We start from the raw sequence: 24569 nt of genomic DNA on the forward strand, positions 1-24569 counted from the left end.
AAAATAATAATCAGAGACCCTTCTTGGTTTCCTCCCCAACTTCCACCCTGGCCATATAAACATGCAGTTTCACACTCCTCCAAACCAGCTCAAGTGCAAAGAAAAAGTATAAAGTGAGACAGGTGAGCCATTAGCACATCACTTGGCTGGGAAAACGGTTGGATTTGCTTCATTTTACTGACTGAAAGGGTATTTTAACCTCGAGCCCCTTCCCTGCAGCTTGTAGCACAAGCGGGTGGAGAATCCCAAAGTTCCCTGACCGCTATGTGAAAAACAAAGGAGGTGCTCAGCAATGCCGCTCAGAGCCGTCAACAGCAGATCTTCAGAAGTTAAGCAGCAATTTATGCAAAAAGCAATTCCCAACAGAAAGCTCCTTCCCGGCCTGTCGAGCCGTCCTTCCGAGCGGCGGCGGGGGGGGCAGGCTCCTCACGCACCTGCCGCCAAGAAGGAGATGAAGTAAAAAAAACAAAACAAAACACCCCAAACCCCAGGTTTCAGGAGAACCAGCGGGTGTGTGCTATCAGACATGCCTACGGTAGAACACGGAGGGATCCCCCCCCAGCCTCCCGCCGGGACACCCACAGAGACGGACCCCCCCCCCCCCCCCCCAGACGGACCAGCGCTAGCCACCAAGAGGGCGGCGGGACATGCCCAGTGCGAGCGGCGGGCCCCGCCTCCGCCTGACCCGGATACAGACGGCGCTGCCCGCCCGCCGACCCGCTGAGGAGCGTGGAGCCGGCCCGGCCCCGCCACCGCAGCAGCGGAGGGAGCGGAGCGCCCTCGGCGGCGCCATGGGGCTGTGGTGAGCGCCCGTGCACCGCTGCCCGCTCGCCCCGCCGTGCCTCACCCCCGCGGCCATGGCCCCCATGGGGATCCGCCTCTCGCCTCTCGGCATGGCCGTGTTCTGCCTGCTGGGGCTGGGCGTCCTCTACCACCTCTACTCCGGCTTCCTGGCCGGCCGCTTCGCCTTCTTCATGCTGAGCGAGCCGGCGGCCGGCGGGCCCGAGTCCCCCCGCGGCTCCGCGCCCGCCGGCGCCGTGGACCTGCGGGAGCTGCTGGCCGTCTCCGTGCTGGCCGCCGTCAGGGGCGGGCAGGAGGTGAAGCGGGTCCGGGAGGGCAACGTCCTCAACGCCAAGGCCAAGGGGAAGACGCGGGAGGGGGCGGAGGAGCAGCTGACGAGCGGCGACCTCCTCTCCAACCGCAGGATGTTCTACCTGCTGAAGGGCGCTTTCCCCGCCGTGCAGGTGGGTGCCGGCATCCCTCCCGGCGGGTTGGGGGCGGAAAGGGGGTCCGGGGCCGGGCGCTCTCCTCGCCCGGTGTAAGCTCCAGCCGTTACCGGCCGCGTAACGTTCGCCCCGGGGCCAACCGCCGCGGCTCGGCCGGTTGGGGGTGGGGGGGGGAGAGGGAAGCGCCGCTCCGTTTTGCAACGGCCCTTCTTCTGCTTGTTGTTATTTTTTTTTTTTTAGTTCTTTCTTTCTTTTCCTTCCTCCCCGTGCTGATTCTGTGGCGGTGCCACCTCAGGGTTGTTTGCCGTGGGTGTTGGGGTGGCAGGGGAAGAAGGAGCTGGATGGTGCGGGAGCGAAGCCATGCCAGGTGACACCCGGCGTTAGAAATAACTCGGGCATGAGAGGAGGCGGGGGGGAAACCCACACGGTCTAATCGTTGTGGATTACGTGCTCTCTGGTGAAGCGTAAAGGTAATCTCGTAGCGCCAATTCCGCACAAATTTATGGTGCGGAGATGAGCAGTGCTGTTCTTTTCTTACTAGTCCTACCTGCCAGTTGTCCTTCCCCACCTTAAGTTATAGGGAGAGCCGGGAATGGGGAGAAGGGATTGAGAATTCGAGGTTTAGGAACGGTAGCGTTAGGATATCTGAGTTTCTAGCTCTCGGTGGCTTTGGGACAGCAGATAAGCTCAGGGCTGTGTCACGCTGTGGATCGCTGCCTACGTGGGCAAAGTGAATTTACTCTTCTTTCAGAGGTGTGCGCCCCTCCTTGCTCTCGCTCCCTCTGAAACCTGGCTCTAACGCTTCAGGTCGAACTCAAGCTAGAACTGTACTTCGAGGCTTTTCGGGTTTTGTTGGCTTTGTTTCCACTTCGGCTTTTTAGTAAATGGGAACTTCTCTTTATTCGTTGATCTTAAATTCCTTAGCTTTTTACAGTCGTTTGAAACGAATAGAAAACCCTAAGTTTGGATTTCAAAGGTGATGATTGTGTGCTCTCCCTGGACAGGTTGAGAGAGAAAGCAGTGTAGCTCAGTTTATTTTTGGTTAAGTTTAGTTACTATTCAATGAGGTTTTCAGTGGCTGTTTTCGAAGTTCCTCAGGGTGGTGTGTAGTGGTGGTTTGTGGGTTTTCGTTTGGGGTTGGTTTTTTTTTTTTTTCCCTATAAGTGTTGTAGAGAACCCATCGAATACGAAATCTAAAGGAAACACGGGGTTCTTCAATATTTGGAATGAATTTGATATGTGATTGATCTTTCTCTGCAGAAAGATTATGGATGTTGTGTTCTGAAGATTGCTGGGTTGTTTGTCGACAGCAGGCCCTATGTTAAAGGAGGAAAAAGTATCGTCCCCTGTTCTCTTATGCTATTCAGTGTCCTCACTGAGCTTGGCATTACAGCATGCTGTGTTTCTGCCTGAAATCTGTATGCTTTCTCCCCTTCCACAGACAGAGGGACTTCCTTAGTTTAGATAAAAGCGTTGTTTGTTGTTCTGGAGAAGGCTGGGGGTTTGGTTTGGGCTTCAGGAGCTCAGTGAACTGTATTCCCTGCGCTGTGTCTGTGGTCACTGTGTGTGAACTCTGCTCCGGTGCCTGGGATGCATGGCAGTGACAGCCTGACTTGTGCGTCTTCCTCTCAGAGGGCGTTAACTTTGAACATCTACTCTTAAAAAAACTTGGGTGCTCGTTTTTATTTTCCTTACAGTTGACTTGTGCTGCTCGTTTTCAAAAATAGACGGTACTTTCTAAAGTGCAGATGTGTTCTTGAACACAATAATAAGGCAAAAAAGTGTACAACTGTGGAACTGGAAAAACTCAGACATAAGTCTTTTTTTTTTCCTTTTCTTTTTTCCCTCTCCCACCTCCCTTAGATTGAGTGAGTTTGAGCACTGAGGGTGACTGGGAAGAGGTTGAATAACTCTGTATTAGCTGAAAGATTTGTCAATCAATCTGACAGATCAGCTCTGGGATATTTAGTATTCTGAGTACGTGATCTGGATAATAACAGCTGATCTCACACAGCATTTAAAAAATACCCCCTAAGCTGTGTATACTGATAAGACATGCTGTCTCTTAAAGTCTATACTATGATGAAGATGAATTCATAAACGTTTGTCCAAACCAAAATAAAAACTTTGGTTTACTATATACACGTGGCACACTTCTCGGGTGTGAAGACAAGGTCTCATCTCAATCTGCAAATCCTTCCCGCGTGCCTTCAGCACAACACATCTCAAACTGCTGCTATTTCATAGAACAGACCTGCTGCAGTTTTGGTGCAAATACGAGGATTAGAGAGGATTTCCTGAGACACCTTTCATGTGAGGCAGTATAAAACTGCGTCCTGTAAGAAGCATCGTAATTTATATCTGTAGCCTTATCCCCGTGGACAGAGTGACACTCCAGAATAAAAAAAAAAATATGCTGAAGTCAAATAAAACCCATCTTCTCTTTTTACTAGAGAAGATGCAACTAACAAAAGCTGTCAAACAAAAACTGAAAGAATTTCAAGAGTAAACTTACGCAAAATGTTGATTTACTCACATCATGGAGTCCTTGAGCCCAGCTGGGGTACCTCAGCATTTAAATTGGTGTCAAATGCTGCAGCCAGGGGAAAAAAAAAAAGAAACAACAAACCAATGCAAAAGCTGGGTGCCAGAATATGCCTATAATGCAAAGGAAATGATCCATTCATTATCCTATAAGAATAGCTATGGCTTTCCAATGTTTAAAAATAACCAGGGGGAGAAGTCATTTGACTGAAATAAACTGAAGCCAGGGAGCAGCCGTGGATTCCCTGTGCTGTGCTGCTGGACGTAATAAGGGGAAGCGTGTTAATGGTCTGTCTGAAGCAGACCTTCTCTTAAGGTATGATTATTAAGAGAAGGTGGAAGAGTTAGGCTTCTCACTTGCAGAAGCTGAAATCAACCTGGAAAGAGTCTTACAATCCTGACAGTTGTGACTTGTAAAAAAGAAAAAAAACCAAACAAACAAAAAAAAAAACTTTCAAAATCTGAGCAGAGGAAGAGAGGGGGGAAAAAACAAAATAAAACAAAAAACCCAAACCCATAGAAAATGTTTTGCCTTTGTCTGTTCTTTTAAGCAAAGGCATTGTCTCTACAGAGGAAGAGGAGCTCCACTGCTTACATCACCTGCTCTGTTTGCTAGAGATAGATGCGTTTCCATCAGTTCTCACAGCTAGGTTAGGTAAGACCAAAGAGGAGCAGACCAATTCTGTTTCATCACTGTGTATAGATTGAATGTATTGAGTATTGATGTTATATCCCTCAGAAACAGGTGTGAGACAGATAAGGGAGGAAGGGGAAAGTTAGTTATTTCTAACTTGGGTATTACCCAGTGTTGTCTGATGGCACTCAACATCCAGCAAGGAATATTTGCACGCATCTTCTATAAAGTGTGTTTGTGCAGTTGATTTTAAAATACATTTAATGCTAAAATATTTGCAGTGGTTTCTCTTCATAAAGTCAACAATTCTAGTTAAGGGCTTGAGGTGTTCGCTGCTCCTGTACTACTGGTGTGTTGTCCTCATCTATTTGTTTGTCATGCTGAGAACGAGTTAAAGCTCTGATCCAGCTATAATCATCCCCTCTGCTCCTTTTCGTTATTATTTTTTTTGGTCATTTATCTTTTCTGGGTTACTTCACTGCTTTCCTGATTGGCTCTCCATGCAACCCCACTTACTCCTTGTGCTAGCACAGTGGTGGTGTGGTAAGAAGGACTGGATGGGAATCAGGTGAGGGGATTAAGGAGATGCTCAAGCCAGCCCTGCTGCTGGGGGCTGATGGGACTGGCAGGTAGTGTTTCCCAATCCAGTTAGAGACTGGCCAGAAACACTTGTATGTTCTGCCCAGAAGAGCTTCTCTGTTTGGAGAGATGCTCTCATGATATTGGGGCTTCAGCAGGATTAGCTGGTAAAAGAGCTTCTCTGTCAGCACCACGCATAAGGATCTTTCATTTTTCTAACGCCACTTGTCCAGGGGTCAGTGTCAGGAGCTTGGTATCTGAATGTATCCAAGGTAAAAACATAAAATAAAGATGATTTAGGAATACCCTGGGTCAATTTAACATTATGTCCCTGCCAACATCCTGTGTCAGCACATCTGAAGGAGCAGCCCAACTTGCTCACAAAGGTAGGAGTGATTGACAGAGGAAGATGTGTTCCTTAAACCAGCTTCGTGGCCAAAGTCCCTTGCTCCTCCAACTATGAAAAAGCAAATTTTAAAGTGACCACACAATTTTGCTGGTTTACTTCTGCACTATACTAGCATTATTTTCACAGGCTGCAGACTTCAGTCTTATTTGCGAGAGTGAATTTTCCCCTTTACTCTCATTTTCAGTTGTTTGGGCTTATTTTTGACCAGTGCATTGATTTATGTTCTGTAGTTGCACCAGGTATATGTCTTGTTTTCTAGTGTAAATACTGAGTAGAGAAATATCCTTTGTTGTTTCTTTTTTTTTTATTATTTTATTGTGACTGATGGAAATGAAGTCTCCCTCGGTCCCAGTCTTTCTCTTCAAAAATCTTTTTATTGGTCTTGCCACCGCCCCAAACCCGTAGGTTCTATCTCTTCCCCAGTTAAGACAGATGATAAATACCTCATTTCAAGTTTGTGCATGATAATGCTGGAATTGGGCATCAGTTTTTGAAATGGAAATTCAAGAACATGTCAGATTTACTTCTGATGAGATTTTTCTTTTAAATTAATTCCACTACTTGAAGATTAATGTCTCCAAGCACTTTTTTTTTTTTTTTTTGATCAAGCTACCTGAAGCACTTTCTAGGTTTAAGTCTGCTGTTTACAGGCAGGTTTAAATAGTATGATAGTGCCAACTATCATACTTAGAAAACTGGAATTTCATCTGACATGGCAAGCTCTGCGTCTGATACTGATTCTGTGGGAAAGATAGATATGTTAAAGAGTTGGTTTAAAAAACAAAATACTATTTAAACTTCAGAAGGATTTCAGTGCTTTGCTGAATAATTTCAGTAATTTGTCTCTTCATGTTGTGAGAATGGCATCCTCAGGTCTTAGGGTTTTTAACAAAATCAACCTTCTTCTGACCTGGATGATTTTAGCAACTCCCAACAGGTTTCCAAGCAAGGCAAGAAGCGTGAATGTTAATCTGAAATCTCAGTAATAGGTGCTGTCTGGAAATACACCTCTTAACATGGGTTTTAGTTGATGCTAGATGACTTACGCTGGCGCTCTCTACATAAAAAGAAGTTAAAGCCTGTAACTTTATGGTAATGAGTTCTGTAATTATCTTTTCAGATGTAATTACAGGTAGTTCATTTGGCTTGTGTGTATACTGAGGGTGTTTAATCTGTCAGCTGAGCATCTGGAGATTTGAGTTTCTTAGTAGCGTAGGCACGCACAGCGAAAGGTTTCTTGGTGTTATTTGTTGCATTGATAGGCTTCTAATGTGGCCTTATTTGGATGTTTTCTTAAAATGAAAAGTAGTGTTGCAACTCTTGTGACAATCTCATCATCCCTTTCTCTTTGTTAGACTTGCAGCCATATAGATCTGTAACAGAGAATTTTGCCATCTACTGAAACAACTTGTGTGAGCTAATAAAGTCACTCGCTCATTACTTTTACTGGTTTTAAATTCTATTTGTTTCTACAGATTACTGGTGGAAACCGTGAATTCTGTGATCCATGCTGATCCCCTCTGTTGCATTTTTGTTGTTTTCAACAAATTCTATTTGTCATAAGTCAGTAGAAACAGAATTGTCACCTGATAAGTCTTTACCATTTATGAAAATGTATTTGTTTCATTCTGCTTCCTGCTGGCTTAATGACCAAAGCCATGTAATGAGTTTTGATAAGCATTAATCAAGCTATTTGACATTTAGGCTTGTCCATATTCTTCTTTGCACATCCTGTTATCTTGTTTCTGCAAGAAGTGGCTTCTTGTCATTAAAGTAAATGAAGATGTAGTTCGTGGTAGAGGAAAACTTCTGTCGGTCTGGACTTTCATGCCTTGAAAAATACATGACACCTCTATCTGTTTTGTTGCATTATTATAGAAGTATTTGTTGTTTTCATTTCAAATTAATTACAACATGAGACCAGTGGGTTTTATACCTTTTATTATTTTATATATTAGTATGGGTTTTTATACCTTGCACATATATATACAAAAATACGTTATATTTTTATCATACTTTATTACCTTTTAACAAGGTATTTATTTAGAGACCCATGTGATTCAGCAAGGTCCTTTCTGTCCTTTCATAACAAAATCTACCCTGCTAAAACTCTTTGTAAATTGAACCCTAGGAAGAGGAACCTTTTTGAAAGACATGAAGATGATCACCTGTAAAAGCTCATTTTTTCCTTCTAATGTGTTGTGGTAATCTCAGGAGAAAAAGAACCCTTTCAGAAGGAAGCAGCTGGCTTTAAAGATGTCAGTGTGTTGAATAAAACCAGAATTTTTGACTATGCTGGCAAGGCTACTATTCAAACTGTTTAAAGCTTAAAGGCATTTTAAGCTTTAAAAATGAAGTGATATTTTGATTTACGAGTTTGCATTCTTTTCAGTGTCAATTAACATAAGCTTTCAGGAAGCAGCTTTCGTTCATAGTGAAAATTGCTACTCGCTATCCCCAAATTCAAAAGTTGGAGGGGGTGGAATCAGGAGTGGTCCTGGCTACAGGTGAGCTAAGTCTTGGTGTGAATGCGAGTCCTTCCTCCTGTAGCAGATTCTGCTTTGTCCCTGCCTCTCCATCTCCTGGAGAGTGTTCTCCTGTTGTGCATATTTGTGTCCTGACTTGTTGAGTGGGTGTTCACGTTCAGAGGTTTTGGCATCCCATTCCTTCACACAATTTGTGTATGTACAGATGCTGTGAGAAGATGAGACAGCTTTCACCTCTGATACATTTAAGAGAAAAAACAGAGGGAAAAAAAAAGAGCAAATGGAGGTAGAACAGTCTGACTTGTAATGCAGTGGGTTTAAGGGCACATAGCTCTTCGGAGCAGTGGTTGGAAGGGCAAGGTGCGAGGCTTGATATGTTAGCAGGGAAAGCCCAAAGGCTGCTGGTTGAACTGCTCTCCCCTGAGTTGCGACGTCTCACAAGCACAGTCAAATAACAGCAAATCAAATACAGCCCTGTGAGGCCACCTGGTAGGTCAGTGTGCCATTCAAGGCTTGTAGTTGTGGATATCTTCTTACTGGTTGCTCTGAATGTTAGCCTAGAGGGTACATATAGAGAGAAAATATCTTCCGCTGTCCCCAAGGAACATCTGTGGCGCAGCCAGTAGGAAAGTATCAGAATCATTGTTGGTTTACAGTTTGTAAATGTTTGTGTTTACTTATTTACTTCTGTCCCTCCATCTCTATCACCTGAATACCGGTGGAGAAGTTAAGTGTCAGTCTTGGGTGTGCGTAATGCTTACCTTGGGCAGTCACTGATGAAGTGGCTGTGTATTTCATGCAGAGTTAGTGCCCTAAAAGCTAAAGTCAAACATCTGTTAATGTTTTACTAACATTCCCCTGTGCACACTGTTTTGTCTGGGCCTCCAGGCTTTTCATTTTCATAGTCTGATTCAGTGGTGAAGTCTATTGATTCGAATCATAGAATGGTTTGGGTTGGAGGGGACCTTTAAAGGTCATCTAGTCCAACCCCCTGCTATGGGCAGGGACATCTTCAACTAGATCAGGTTGCTCAGAGCCCTGTAAACTTGACCTTTCAGGGATGGGGCATCTACCACCTCTCTGGCAGCCTGTTCCATTCTCTCTTCTTGAAACGTAATACTGGGAATACTCTTATATTCCTATTCCATTTTGTGAATATTTTCTTTAATTGTTGTCTAAACTGTGGGGATTTTTTGTTTTGTTTTGTGTGGGTTTCTTTTTTTTACCTTGGGTAGCTTAATTAGTAGTTGTTCTTTATAATACAGGTAGGATAGCCTTTGTGTTGTTCTCATTCTGTTTTCTATTCTAATAAAACAGCACTGATATTTGAATTTGGGAGGACTTAATTATCAGATGGGGATATTGACAGTCTCAGGAATAAAGAGCTGTGCTACCTCATCTTTTCCAAGGTACTGGATTATTTGCATATTAAAATACGTAATAAGTATTTGGATGGATATAGATGTGGGGAAGTTCGGGCAGTAATAAATTTAAATAAAATTTGTATATTACCAAACACTTTCTAAGAAAAGCATTGCATTTTCATGTTCTGAGGTTTATTCAGAAAAAATCAGTTATGTATTTGAACAGAAACTTCTGTTTATTTTATGTATTTTGAGTTTAATTTATCTTTAATGTGTGAATTCAAAGACAAAACTACAGCTGTGTCCTACTCTTTCAAACCAGGAAAAAGCCTGAGTTTGTTCACCTCGCCACAGACAGCTAGCTGGTATTCAAGTGGGTTTGTTGGGTGGTGGGCTGCCACAAAGACATGGTGAAGTGCTGGTAGGGAGTAGTCCAGCACAGGACAACAAGCCACTGTGAGGTTCCCTGAAGCCTTTACGTGGTCGGGACTGTTGGCTGTTTGTTCAGAGCACTGCGTTTATCCACGCGGGTTTGTAGCACACTCCTGAGTTGCTTCGCCTGTCCCTGAGCAGTTCTATATTCCAATCACCAACATGCCGGAGGAGAAGTGTTTTGTGTGCAATGGGTTTCTGAAGGCTGGGAACACTTGGATGTTTCAGAAGGTATACCATGTACTGGTCCCAATATTGCTGTTGGACCTCTGCTGCTGGCAGCTTCTGCAAGCAGCATCCCTCATCCATTACAGGATTCCTGCACCTCGGACTCGTTTTGAAGAGTTTCTATGCTGGTGAGATGCAGCCGGACTGCCTCTTTATGAAATAATTTTTTTGGTTGACATTTCAGCAGTTGTCCCTTCACAATTTACATGTATTTTATTAAATATATGTGTTTGATGCAGTGCTGCTTTGTGAGGAGGGCTTTTCCCTTCAAGCATAACTGGAGAAGATGGATTAAATGTAGTTAAACTTGGTGTCGGTGGGCAGCTTACAGAACTTCCTGAGGCAGGCTTTTACAGCCTACTGCTGTTAGGTGGCTAGCCCCAAATAGCTATTTCTGTCATCTTTTTGCTTTCTCAAGTTCTTGCATGATGGCTTGCTATCTGAATCTGAAAGGGAAAGGGATAAAACCAGGCTCGCTAGACTGGGGGTGGCAATGTTTGAGGAACATGGTGCTAGCAGGGTCCTTTGGTCTGCCGCCTCAGTGGAGGCAGGGGATGTATGTGCAAAGTTATGTATGTGATGGCAAGCATGCAAACTTTATAATTATTTACACTAATGTAGTTTAATTCACTCAGTGTCTTGCTGGAACAACCTGTTATCTGAAACATTTGCCATTGTGATTGTCTTTCTACCATAGCATTGTGGTTTAACCCCAGCCGGCAACCAGGACCACGCAGGTATTCACTCACACCACCGCCTCCCCCCTTTCTCCTCAACAGGATAGGGAGAAGAGGAAGAAAAAGGAGGAAAAATACTTGTGGGTTGAGATAAATACAGTTGAATAGCACAGTAAAGGAAGAGAAAATAATAATGGTAAAAGAATATACAAAATAAAGTGATGCAATGCAATTGCTCTCACCACCCGATGATTGATTGCCCAGCCCGCCCCAAGCAGTGATCACAGATCCCTGCCCGGTGGCCAACCCCCATTCATATAATGAGTACGACATCTAAGGTATGGAATATTCCTTTGGCAGCTTATCCTGTCCATGCTGCCTCTCAGCTTCTACGGGAAGCTGAAAAAGTCCTTGACTTGATATAAACATTAATTAGTAACAACTAAAACAATATGTGTTATCAACATTATTGTCATACTATATCCAAAACACAGCAGCTACTCCAGGATGCACAGCTGCTCCTCATTTCTGAGTGAAGACTCGGGAATACAGTCAACTACATATCCATATCACTACAAAAAAGCTTGAAATGTTAGGTCATGGCCTCTGGAGGCTTCCAGCAAATGAGTGTGACAAGTAGGAACGGAACATCATATTAACACAAAGGCATGTTTTTAATGTAGCTTCCTAACAACAAATAAATTTAATAACTGCATGTAGCGTAATGGCTATAAATTTCTACTTGGACTATGACTTGTAGAGTATTTGGTCGGGGCTACAGAGTAAATGGTCATATGAATGGAGAAACTTAATGACCCAGTTGATTTACTTATTTATTTTTGCCTCCAGATTGCTCTGCAACCTCGTCACTATTACCTTTTTTTCCCCCTTTTTTTCTGGCAGACTAATCATGGCTGTTGAGAGAGACTCCTCACAAGAATTGTAAATGCTGTAGCCTCACGGCTGCTGCTACAAAGTTTGAACTAGTAGGAGGTCTTTCTGTGAAAACAATACATTTCAGATTGTTTCAGTCTTTTTATTTTAGTGTACTGTAACAACAGGTTTAACAAGTTACTCTTCCTTTTGAGGATTGGTTCCAACCCTTTAACTTTTTGGAGGCCCCTTCCTTCTGTTGAGGAAATGTGTTCTTACGGTGGTGCGTGATTTGCTGTAGTGGAACTTAAACTGCCCGGGGGCTGTGTTGAGGCTGCCAAGTCTGTGGAACTAGTCATCTTGACTTTGCAGGACTGTTTTCCCTAGGGGAAAACACAATCGTCAGGTTTATTGTACGGTGACAGATGTTTAATTTGTAAATGTCACAGCAACTTCAAGGACGCCGTGTTTGGCGTACAATGGTTTTACATGAGAAGACAGCTATGATGTGTGGCTGGAGTTGCTGCAATTCTGCTTGCTTTCTTTTTGTGAATACTCCTGGAGAAAGATGGCCCTTAACCCTTTCCTAATGATCTGTTACGGTTGAGGTGTGTGGTGTCTTTTCTTGTCATGATGCGAATTATGTAAAAATCTCGCTGATGCAAAGTCTGTAACATTCAAACATAGTCTGATTGTTTCTTTATTTCCATTGCCTTTCAGCGTCACTTGCCTACATCTGTAAAACAGGTTGGTTTAGTCAGAGGGGGTCTATCTGCTCTAGCAGCCAGGTAGATATCTGAATTTGAGCTAGCAGTCTCAACTCCCTCTGTAGCAAGTAAAGGGAAATGAGTGGTTCTAGGCTGTAGACGCATTGCATCCCATGTGCACCTACTATTTTGCCTTGACTGGACATCAGAGCTAGTCAGTTTGGCATCCCTTTAGAATTATATTAGAGGAAGCCACCTTTAACGTTAGCAAGAAACAAAAAAGCTTGTGTTCCTCATATTCTGAAATGTGCTAAAAGTCCAAATTGGTTACACTTGGCTTCAGACACATAACTGACACATCTAAGCCATAAGGCTCGTCCTACTAAGTAATTAGTGAAGTGATGCGTTTCTGAAGGGTTCACACAGGCTGAAGCTTGAAAGTTGCACATGCAATGATTTCCTTGTTATTGGCAGAAGGAGCATAGAAATACTAGTCTACTGGTGTAACTGTAATGTAACTAAAAGTAAATGGGATGAATTTCACAGAATGATATGGAAGGGACCTCTGGAGATCATCTATTCCAACTTCATATAAGTTCCTGTTAGCACTACTTACGTCCGGTCGCATTACAGCTCTCCGATAAACCATGTTTGCGGTGGTCGTAAGCTGCAATGGATGGGTTGAGGCAGATTGATGTGTATTTCCCCAGGTTATGTGATGTTTTGTAACATGAGAATAATTACGTGCAGTGCTTTATGGTAACTGCACGTCCTGTGATCCAAAAATATTTTGCTGCTGCAGTCTCAATAACATCGTATTGGGTTTTGTAGAACATTCTTCTATTCAACAGATTGGGACTGTGCCCCACTACTGGACCAAACTGTTCAGGATGCTGAAATGCCCTCTGGTCCAGAATAAATTCATTAAGCTAGGCAGCAAGTGATAGTAGGCTTCAATGTGACCTTTAGCAGCTGTTTATAAATGTTCTTCATGGGCCTTGTTAGGTCCTTAGCCCAACCTACCCTAAAGACAGACATAGAATGTTATTAACCTCTTTATAAAATAACATACATCTGACAGTTGTATAATGGTTACATTGTGCTGAGCTGCTTAAATTGCTAGTTGTAACTCAGTGCCGGAAGCAGGAATATACACTAGGATTCCTACTGCCTCCAGTCACACCACAGTCTGCAAAGCGATTGTTGATAAAATATCTGTACCTTTCAGTCTGCATCTACTGATCCATATAAATGGAATATTAGACCCCTACTATATCTATGTACCTCCTGATTCTCCCAAGTCAGATGTTCTGCTTTGAAGCAACTGCATTTAGCTCTTGATTTAAAAAAAACAAACCCCGCGACTCGCACTGTGAGAACGTTCAGTAGGAAGAGCTGCAGCCAAAGAAACGGCATCCGGCTGTGGTATGGTTCACAGTTCTGGATTGTTGTTTTCCACTGCTTGTCGTGTGACAGTAATAGCTTGTAAGTTGCCGAAAAATTACTAATTCACACACTTCTAGCTGGAAGTGAAGGGGGAGAGAAATGACATGACAAATCTGTAATTTTCCCAAGGTACCACCGTTACTGTATCTGATAAGTTAATGCAACTACTTTTATTGTCTTACAGATAAACTCTGAAGAGCGTGTTGATACAGCTGATCAGGAGACAGTCTCTTGGGATCGCAGTATTCCTGAAGACATAAAACAAAAAATACAGCCTAAAGAGGTTCCAGCAGAAAGTGTTACTGTCTGGATCGATCCGTTAGATGCTACACAAGAATACACAGGTAGCTGATTCTTGTTGACAAATCATGTGTGTAATTCTGATGTCTGCCTTTTAAACTGGAGACAAAATAGTAAGTATTTAAAATGGCATCTCTTGTTAAAGTGTGTTATGTCAAAGCTTGTGTGATTTAATTGAACAAAGTGCATAATGAAATCTCTATCAGACCGTAGCATTTACTTTTATATATACTAACCCTGAAATTACTTTGATATTCCTTGCCACTGGGTAATTGCTAAAACAAATGGTAACTGTCCTTTATGAATTCTGCTGGAGTTACACATTTATTTCAGTTATTACTGTGGCAACACTAATTATCTCAGAATATTTGTTGTTTGTTTATTTAAAGGGAATACTAAGTGAATTTCCTATTGAACTTGATACAAAAAAATTGTTATAGTTTTTCAAAAAAGCATGCATAATTCAACCTTCACTGTTTTCAAATGTTTTAAGATGTCACATGAACAGTTCAAGGCAATGCAACTAAAATTCTTGCTGATAAATACTGCAGAACAAATGGAAAAATAGAGGTTATTTTGTGAGTATTCCATTGATACAATCACCTTTTCAGGTGAATGGTCTTTGGTATTTGAATTATCAGCTTTGAATCAATAGGAGGTGGGACAGAGAAAGGAGAATATAGGGGCACAGATTTCCCTGAAAATACATACTGCAAAAGATGCAGCTGTAAGCGTTGGATCTGGTAGGAATATAGGTTACATCTACTCAACAGGAAAAATCGATGGAAAAACTGAGAAGTCTTTGAAGTCTTGAAAACCTCAAGGTTATTTGAAGATACAATAAAGTTCTACAGTAAGAGGCAGAATGTAGACTAGTCTTCAAAGCACAACATTTATATAATGTCGGGTCTGTTTTCTTTTTGTGTTCTTGGCATCTGGCTGTAAACTTGTTCACTTTCTGGTTTTGTCCACAGAGGATCTTCGACAGTATGTCACGACAATGGTTTGCGTGGCTGTAAATGGGAAACCAGTAATAGGAGTGATACACAAGCCGTTCTCATCATATACAGGTACCTTTATGCCTTCATGTATTTCCAGCATCTTCAGTCATAGTGTTAATTAAAATTTGATGTTTGAGAGAACATCTGTAGGTATAAATGAGAAAATAGTACCTGGGGCAAAAAAGCACTAAGCAGACCTCAGAATTAGAGCTGCAGATGTGTTCTGTTCTATAAAACCACAAAAGAAAATGCTGCCCTTGTTTAACATAAAAAAATGATGGATTTTAACCAAACTAACTGAAAATATGCTTTAAAATTAAGACCACTTCAATCAGAGTGCTTACAGCAAACCAAAGAAAGTGAAACCTACACATTCTGACCAGTCTTATGTGTGCTGTTAGTCTCTAGTAGAAGGGTACTTCGCTCATTCAGCAGGAGAACTTGGGTCCATGGTATTGTACCCGGGAGCTGGTGTTTATTCAGTGTGAATAACAAAGGTAGATTAAAGATCTTAATGGCAACTGTTTGTATGTAACAGGCAAGATTGTCTAGCATGTCCTTATTGATTATCTGACATGCTTTTAATGGTACAGCCTTCAGCTAATTAATTCTTTAATATTAGTGATGTATCGGTGAGGATGGCTGAAAGTTTGGCAATATGTATTCACTTCTGAAAGCTTCAAAGCAGTTTTAGCATTCAAGTCTTACATATTTGAAACACGAATTTCTGTTCTTCTTTTCCCTTAGGCAATACTGACATCTAGAGTTGTGAAGTTACGCAGTAGCTCTGGCACAGAAACTAAGACTGAATAAATATCTTTATTTGTTCTCTTTTTTGCCTATTGAACACTCGATACTCTGTGCTGTCTTTAAATATGAACTTAATTTCCAGTCATTTAAGTATATGCTATATTCCAATATGCTTTAAGAATCTCGGTGTTTTTTGGAACATATTTTTCTAAGTATCAACATCCATCTGAAGAAATATTTTTTTTTTTAGAGCTGTAATTTTGCAAATTTATCTTCCTTTATAATAGTAAAGTGTAAAATGTTGAGCCATGGCATCAGATGAGATGCAATGAATTCTGTCATTTTAAGTGAAGAGTGTTCATTTGCCAAGCTGGAAATGCCAATATGTTGTGAGTAGGATTGTTCCTAATACTACCATATAAATACAAAGCAATAAAGGGCAGTCAGCGTTGTTATTACACATAATTCAGCCTGTTGCCATACAATCTGGCCCTCTACTGAGATGAAATTGCTGGTTAATCTGCTAAGTAAATGTCAAATTAATGGTTAGGGGATGCCACCTACCAAGCTTGGCTTTGAACCTCTTGATGAAACAAGTGGGAGGTTGTGTATTTTAAATCCTCCGAAACACACCGTCACAAGTTTTCCTTAGTGTTATCATCCTCCTGAGCTATTTCCTTCCTTAGCGTTACTATCCTTCTGAACAAAATAATAATATTTTTGCTATCTGCTTTGAAGGGTTGTGGGGCTTTTGTTCTTATAAAAATGTTATTTGAGGAAATACTGGTTCTATTTCTGACTCGGAGCCATCCTTTCAACTTTGGTGGCTTTTCAATCGCAAGTTTTAAGTATTACTACTTGGGTTTTTTCCCTCTTACTCTGTTTTTTTGGAAGTATGGCACAAGAATAGTCAGGCATGGGATAATGCCATATGCACAAAAGTGTGTGTTAGGGGGGGCTGTTTCTGTTTGCTTGTGTGCACATGTGGGCATGCACCCCTTTCTTCTGTCAGCTCTTTCCCTTTTACAGTAGGGCGGGGAAATTAAGTCAGAGGCATCAATTCCATTGTCTCGGATAAGTATCGTTTTATCTTTACACTTAACAGAGATTGCCTTTTGTAAATCTTAGCAGAATTTGTGTTTCTGTTGTAGCCTGGGCAATGGTGGATGGCGGGTCAAACGTAAAAGCTCGTTCCTCCTACAATGAGAAAACTCCAAGGATTATCGTATCCCGCTCCCATGCAGGAAAAGTTGAGCAGGTGGCACGGCAGACGTTTGGAAATAAGACTGTGATAATCCCCGCCGGTGGAGCAGGTTTGGTTTCTTAAGCACCCTGTTCATTTTATTGCTTCTGAATGATTTAATGGGATATCTGTTATTAGAGAAAAGCGTGTAACTGTGGCATCTCCTCTTTTTCCTCTTACCTTTTGTTTTTCATACCCCTAAAAGCAAGCATTTGGCAATTGGCACGCAATTTCTCCTGTGTATAGAAAACTACATGCAAACTCAGCTCAGGCTTCAGGCTATTCACAAGTTAGTATTAATGTTAATAACCAGTAATGTTATTGTGGTCCTTTCATTGGACACACACTGAAGTGCATTTACTGAAGGCACCGATGCCTCTGTGGAGGAAAAAGGGTTGTGTGACCAAATATAGAATCATGGAAGCGAATCTTTTGGTTGTTAGTTTAGTAGTACATTTAATTAAACAGTGTTTTAAGAAAAAGCCATTAAAGCTTGATTCTTTTTCTTCCATTTATGTCAAAAGAGAAAGCTAGCATCACTAAAGTCCATTTTTGTCTGCCTCATATGCAGTCCAAAGAGGTTTTAGCTTACTTCTTGTAACCTTACACAATATCCTTGTGTGCGTTACTGATAGAATGCCAGTACGTGAGGTACTAGTGGGAAGCAATAGCTGTTTTAAAGTCTCAGAAAAGCCATGCAAAATTTGAATTTTACGGAAATATATCTTTCTGGGTCTTTAATATGGAAAGCTAGAGCTCCCTTACAGATTTAGTCAAGAAGATCTTGCGTAGGTTCTCGACAATGAATCTAAATGAGTTTTCTTATGATAAAGGAAGGGAAAGTGAAACTGATTATAGTAGATCTTCTCCAGGGCCTGACTCTGTATAAGAAAATAAAGAAAGGAACAGTTTAATGAAACAAGGTTGAACGGTTGAAAAACTGAAAACATTCCATAAGAGAAAGAATACTATTTTGAGGAATGACTTTGTACTGCATAGTGTATGATAAAGGAGAATGCCCTGGGCTGAGTTGCTTTATTAGAATGGTCTATGCATCTTCCTTCTATTGTATTAGAAGGGGGGAAAAGGTAGACTTCAGCATAATACAGAGATTGAGAAATGAGTGAAAGTAAGAGCAAAATTATATTCAGGTTTCTGGTCCTGTTCTTTTAATGTGTCTGTGGACAAGCCAGTGTAGCATATTGGTAAAGGCTGTCTAAAAGTAACGTGTCCCAAATACCCAAGGCTTTAATTGGGGTGCAGTGGAGAAATCTTGCGTGTGTGTGTGTGTGGAGGGGGGACGTTCCTTTCCAAATTTTCTCTACAGGTCAGAAGGCAGACAAAGTTTACTAGTGCCTCTGCCATTATACTGGATGGCATGATGTAATTAATGACATCACTTTTGTAAATCTTGCATGTGCGTAAATCTACTTATTAGTAGACTTATCCTTTGTTGAGGAACAGGAAAACTTGGTTTAACTTTTTTTTTTTTTTACTTCTACTCATTTCTTCTAGGTTATAAAGTGTTGGCCCTCCTTGACGTGGCTGAAAAGAATCAAGAAGAAGCTGATGTGTATATCCATGTCACCTACATTAAGAAGTGGGACATATGTGCTGGAAATGCAGTGTTGAGAGCATTGGGTGGCCATATGACTACCCTGACTGGTGAAGAAATTAGTTACACTGGCTCAGATGGCAATGAGGGAGGACTTATAGCCAGTATCAACATGAACCATAAAGCACTAATTGAAAAACTTCCAGATCTGGAAAAAACATCACACAAATAAACTTGACTGATGGCTAAGTACAAGTTGTGCTTTTGTAGCCTCCGAATGCTCTGTCTGAAGAGCAGGTGTGAAAACCTGCTGGGAAAGATGCACAGCAAAGCAGTTTGGTGTGGGTTTGGGGACTATAATCATGCATTGGGTTTCTTCAGTGGTGATATTTGAAAAAGAATAAAATAATAATCAGAAGTAGGAAGGGGACTGACTGCTTCACACCTCAGTTTCCATGGTATTTTTTTTTTCAGACTGTTTTCATGCAGTTCTTATACTCAAGATGCATACACAGTATATATTTGTGAACATAGGTGAACTAAAGAAAAATCCAAATTGATTCATAACTTAAGTAGTTCTCATGGGAATTTCTTGGAACCTTTTGCATCTTGTTACTGTAGTTGTAGCAACTCCATAATGAATTGGGTAGAAAAAAAAAAGGTTGATTTGTATAGGCATCTGATAACTGTAAACAGTTTAGCAGGAAACATGACTTTATGTTCTTTATCCCCTGAACAGAAAGCACAGGAAGGTTGACACGAGTTTATATGCAGCAACAGTTTATCTTTGACAGTATGGCACTCCTCCTGGTTTTTAAGAGGATAAAAAGAAATGTTCTGTACTATTTTGACATTTTTCCTGAAGATGTAAACCAGTTTAGTTCAGACGGGTTGTGAATATCAGTGTTTTATTAATCACTGTAATTATTTCCATATACCTTTTTAAAAGAAGGCAATGTTTCCTTGTATAGTTTTTAACAGTTACTTCCTGTCGTTGATTTCTGCGTACAGTGTTAAAGATGCATGCTGGATTTTCCTCTGATGTAGGACTTGTTCATCATTTGGTGTTTGTGCCTATAGAAGCAGCCTTTTCCTTCAGTACCTCTTCTTTTTTTTTTTTGTGGGTTTGCTTGTTTCCGTTGCATAGAGTCATATGGAATGAGTTTAACAGAAATAGTAAACTGACTGGTTGTTTCCATTTACAACATGAGATTATAAACCAGCAATTTTTCTACAAGCCCAGAAATAACTTTCTATCTTTTTAGGTTAAGGCACGCTCTTTTCTGCAGAAAGGTCTTGAGCCATCCCAAAAAGCTCGTGGTTACTTGGTTTGTGGAAATTTACCTAGAGAGAGACCATTTGAACTTGAATCTGTTCAAACAAGTTGGAAGAACATGTGGCACTTGAAGTATGATGTCTGCAAAACTCTACTGAAAAATATTCTTTGTCAGTCCAACATACACAGAACAGAACGTGGGCCCTTTGATATCAAATGACGATTTGTTGCATCTCTTAAATATGTGGACTTCTAACTGCAAAAATGTAATCATGTGTACTGTTGTTCTCTGCACCCCTCTGAATGGTTTCAGAAGGTTTAAATGTACCTGTTATTTGAATTATCAGTAGATAACCTTCCCATCTGTCCTCAAGAAAGCTAAAATTCTTAGTTAATACAGATGTTTTCTGTTCAAAGTTTATTCAGTACAAGCTTAGGCTGTTTAAACCAAATTCTTAGTTACTTTCATTTTTAACTTTTTTCATCATACTGCCATTCTGATTAAGAAGAGGTTTTTCTCCTTATGTCAGTAGTGGAGCATGTCTAGATACCTCTTAACTTCTAGCTAATATTCACATTTCCAAACGACCCTCCTCAGATGTTTCATAACTACAGATACAGACTTTTGTTTTGTAAACTTACTGGCAAAGTAGACTGAAGCTTAGTCCTACTAGATTTTTGGTACGGGTAGGGTTTTTTAGATAACTGTTTTTCCAAAACTGACACTATTGCTGCTGTTTTGAAAGTACCTTTTACACATGTAGATAATATACAAAGCAACTTAACTTCCAATTTTTAATTTTAATAAACTACTACGTGCTGTGACAAAAAAAAAAAGTGAATATGCCCTTTTTAAAAAGGGGCTGATCTATTTTGAAAGACTACTTGAGCTTCCAAACCTCAGCGAAAAATAAAAAAACAGATACTTATCAAGGCTTTAGTAATATTTCACAAGACTGCAGCTTTTTTTTTTTTTTCCTTCAGGCTGATTTAAGTTACTTAAAGCCTAGTAAAAAAAAGCAGCTATTTTCTTTATTAGTTAAAGAACATAGATTAAAATTTAAATATGAGAAATAGCCATAGTTAGCCTGGTATAAAACCCTAATTGTGTCACAGAGGTTGAATGCACAATATTTAAATAGTCAATTAATACAAAGTGTGTGGCAGGTTATGGGTTTAGATTCAGGTTGAAATCATATGTAAACTTACCTTGTGAAAACGACTGCTTTTACTTTGGGTACAATTCTATCACTTCCTTGTGTAAGCTGTGAACAGACTTAGCTTCTGTATGAGAAATGAAAAATAATGTTACGTATTGTGCAAGGGGTTACTTGCATCTTAGCTGAAGGTATAGAGCAGTAAACAGAACTATTTGCCTAAATTATTTCTCCTTAGGAAGATAAGGTACAAAGAGCTTCAGCCCTCCTTTCGTTTGTCCCATGTGCTGGCTAAAATACCTGCTCTTCCAATAGGAAGACATGCTTGTTTAGACCCATTTAAATCCAAGATTGCTTTGTTGCAATGGATCTCAGTGGTCAATACCTTTCACTGTGGACACTTACTGGCCCAGTCTCACTTCTTGTGAAAAGGAAGAAAAGGTGAGAATGAGGTGCCTGTTAATTACTTCTGGTACAGCCTGAGCCCATACAACCTTCCCACAGCTAAGACCTAAGGTGGTGCTTGTGGTCTCCCAGTCTACTTTAAAGAGGAACTTCTTTGATAGGAGAATAGGTAAGGACCTGGTGAATATCAGTTTTGGATGTCATTTTGCAATAAATGCAACTCTTATGCAGACCAGCCTGTATTGAAAAGTGCTTAGTGCACATGTGCCAGTGCACTTCAATATTTGTTTGTACAGTGTTAACGCTCAGTATATCCTATTTCTTTGACTATGTTTACACTCCATTCTAAAACATCTTGCTGTTCTGGCTCCAATGCTTGTTTGGTCTCAGCTGCATGGATGTGACTTAAGCTTATGCCCAGAGTGGCAGGAAATCATACCATACCCGTGTCTCACTGCTGGGCTGGAACATTGTTCTTTACATTCTAGCCTTTTCCACATAAAACACTCATACCATTTTTAAGGATGCTACTTTAAAACAATTGCACAGCGTAGGTGGTTCCTACAAAAGTATTTCTTTTCTAGAAACTTAAAAAAAAAAATGCACAGTATCATTCTTGCTCCAAACAAGGGAAATAGGAGAATGTATTGGTTTAGTGTTGGTTTTCTGACAGTGGATTTTTTTGTTCGAGTGGCTTTTATGATTAAGATAATTGCAAGGGAAATTATTCTAAAGCTGTATTTTCTCTTTTTCATCCTGCTAAACAGTGGATGGTAGCATAGATGGTACCTAGTACTGTACCAAGAGTCCTAACTTGCATTCCTTGAATGAATGTTTTATGAATAAATGGACACGGAAATAAGAGTTGAATATTGTTACTGGTTTTGAGTTTAACGTATTTGCCAGACATTTACAGATGGGTTTATGTGTGGACTGTTCTGTTCTATAGAATGCATATCAATAATGAAAATAGCCAAGATGGGTTACCCAGATGGTGAATTAACCATATAGGTGAGGCTGAGTGGTCATCTAGTGATGTTGTTTCATGTGCTTGGTTTTGGAGTCATTTGAGTGGACAGATTTTCTAAGTGGCTTCAGGTGTGAGAAGAATGGTAGGTTTTGTTTGGTTTTTTTTTTTTAAATAGTGGTTGGAGATCAGAGGTATATGGGGGAGTCAGCACTGGAGTTTCTCTCCTTTTTTTTTTTTTTTTTTGTTTACAAGCAAATGTACCCCGATGACTTTGTAGCATCCTCTTATCTGTTGGAGTTGTACAACAGCTGTGCCATACTGTATGCTCCTGGTTTAACAGTGTAAATCAAAGAGGTCGCACTCCCCAAGAACAGCGCAATAAGGAGTGACCGAGTCTTGTGCTGGACCCCTTCTGTGTTACGCCGCCTGGGGCTGGCTGTTTTGTCTTGTGAATGTCGTTCCAGTTCCTCTGATGGCAGAACTGCTTTTATAGGCTTCTGTCTCCCCAGTTATGCCCAACCCCTTCATGGATCCATTTTTAAAGTAGTGAGAAGTGGAGAGGAAAGAAGCAGATGGCTGTGCTGGAGAAGTTGTAACAGAGAACACTTATTTCTATTTCTTGATTTAAATTACACTGATAGTTTCATTTCTGTTGTCCTTCAGGGGTTAGACAACCAATCATACAGTTAAGTTTTAATGGACCATAGATAAATGCCTGCATGATTTTTAAGCCCAAGCAGGATGAAGGTGGGGGAGACTGCCTCTAACGAAGGAGGGCCTGGATGGATGGCTCCCTGTCAGGCCATTTGTACTTTTTTTCAGTGCTTTGTTGTAGAGATTTAGGTTCTTTCACGCAATTACGGATTTCACTTTGCCAAATTGTTATTCATAGTCTATCTTCTGACCTGCTATCCTCAGTGATAAATCTGTGCTATATCCAATTCACTGCAATGTAACTTGCTGAGACAAGACTGTGGTAACTCTGAGAGGACTCAAAGACTGTTTGACTTGAACCACACCGTCTGTACTCTTATAATGAAGTGCTAACACCCGCTGCGAGTGTCTTCCCACCTCACAAGCAGCGTGTGCCACTCATGGGTCATATTGAGAAGCTGTTGAAGCTTTATACTGTGTGTTTTTCAGATGCCACATCGGCTCTTTCAGCTCAGCTCAGAGACGTTCAGAAGTGCTTGTCCGGTCTCCTTCTGAGACTCCCCCTGGAGCCACTTTTTGCTATTCCTCATCTTTCTGTTTCTACCTGATCCTTGCTCCTTTCTTAGTCCATGTGGACAAGATAAACAAGAGATCAGAGGTGGAAACAGTCCCAGAATGAGAGGACCACAGCAGCAAACTATACGGTTTATCCTCAAGCTGTTAATGTTTGGGGCCAAGGTCAAAGGTACTGGTCCTACCAGAAGCGTGATAGATGCCAACAAAATAAAGGCATCTTGAGGAGAGGTTCATGTGATTGGTGGTACTGAACATGCAGAAAAGATGCAAAGAGTATGAGGAGAAGTTAAACTGTCTTAAAAAGGAAGAGAAGGAAACAGCTTCTCAGTGTTGTGTTACAAGCATTTGGTATTTCTGTTCCTCTGGGTGCAGAGCTTCATTGCTTATGAAAGAGGCTCCACTAGCCCTCTGTGAAAGACCTGATTTTGTTGAAGTCAGTAGCGGCATTCCCACTGAATTCAGTGTGAGCAGAAGCAAGCCAGATAAAACACGAACAGTAAATTAAGCGGAGTTCTGCAGAGCTCAGCTTCTGCCAAAAGAGCAAACAACCTGGGCAGTGTTAAAACTCGCCTCTGGCGGCTTCAGTCTACATTACTAGAGAACTTCGAAACATCATCCCAAGGTCTCAAGGTTCTTTCAGGTTGGTTTTTTTTTTCTGTTGTCTACAGGTGATAGAGCCCGCTTTCAGATAAAATTGTTTTCAGGTCCAATTGTTCCTTGTTTGTAATTCGCATTTTTTTTTCTCCCCAAAGGACCGGCAACAGTCTGGGATTTTTCCTGTTGTCCCACCAAACTGTATTAGCATTTTCCAATTGTGTGCCAAATTGAAATAACAATTCTATAAATAAACTCTCTGAAAATACTGGTCTGTGAGGGTGTTTTCCTATATCTTGTCTTTCTGACGGGTATTTATTATTTCATTGTGCAGCAGATACTTTTATTCTATTTTCTGCTAATGCATGTCAAGCTGCTTCAGCTGTGCTGTGTACGTTGTGCATGCATGACTTTCTGCCTGAGGGATTATAATTATTGTCAGGTCCAGCTAAGTTAATGAGAAATGTAATCCAAGACCTCCAT

At 41.1% G+C, this 24569-nt stretch overlaps 1 protein-coding gene across 1 annotated transcript; it reads left to right on the plus strand.

Moving 5' to 3' along the window:
- The first annotated feature begins 687 nt into the window (after positions 1 to 687).
- BPNT2 (3'(2'), 5'-bisphosphate nucleotidase 2) lies at positions 688 to 24348 on the plus strand. The gene is made up of 5 exons (XM_074146501.1): positions 688 to 1244; positions 13790 to 13949; positions 14880 to 14975; positions 16808 to 16969; positions 18415 to 24348. The coding sequence occupies exons 1-5, from the start codon at positions 858 to 860 to the stop codon at positions 18684 to 18686; spliced, it is 1077 nt and encodes a 358-aa protein (XP_074002602.1). The 5' UTR covers positions 688 to 857; the 3' UTR covers positions 18687 to 24348.
- Positions 24349 to 24569: the final 221 nt, after the last annotated feature.

Source organism: Numenius arquata, chromosome 4 (assembly GCF_964106895.1).
Source record: "Numenius arquata chromosome 4, bNumArq3.hap1.1, whole genome shotgun sequence".
Taxonomy (NCBI): Eukaryota; Metazoa; Chordata; class Aves; order Charadriiformes; family Scolopacidae; genus Numenius; species Numenius arquata.

Bases quoted from the DNA above. Each gene is read 5' to 3' on its own strand.
- BPNT2 (XM_074146501.1), top strand. From the start codon at position 858: ATGGCCCCCATGGGGATCCGCCTCTCGCCTCTCGGCATGGCCGTGTTC. The intron at 14,976-16,807 runs GTACCTTTATGC...TTTCTGTTGTAG, and splicing joins GCCGTTCTCATCATATACAG to CCTGGGCAATGGTGGATGGC. The intron at 16,970-18,414 runs GTTTGGTTTCTT...CATTTCTTCTAG, and splicing joins AATCCCCGCCGGTGGAGCAG to GTTATAAAGTGTTGGCCCTC.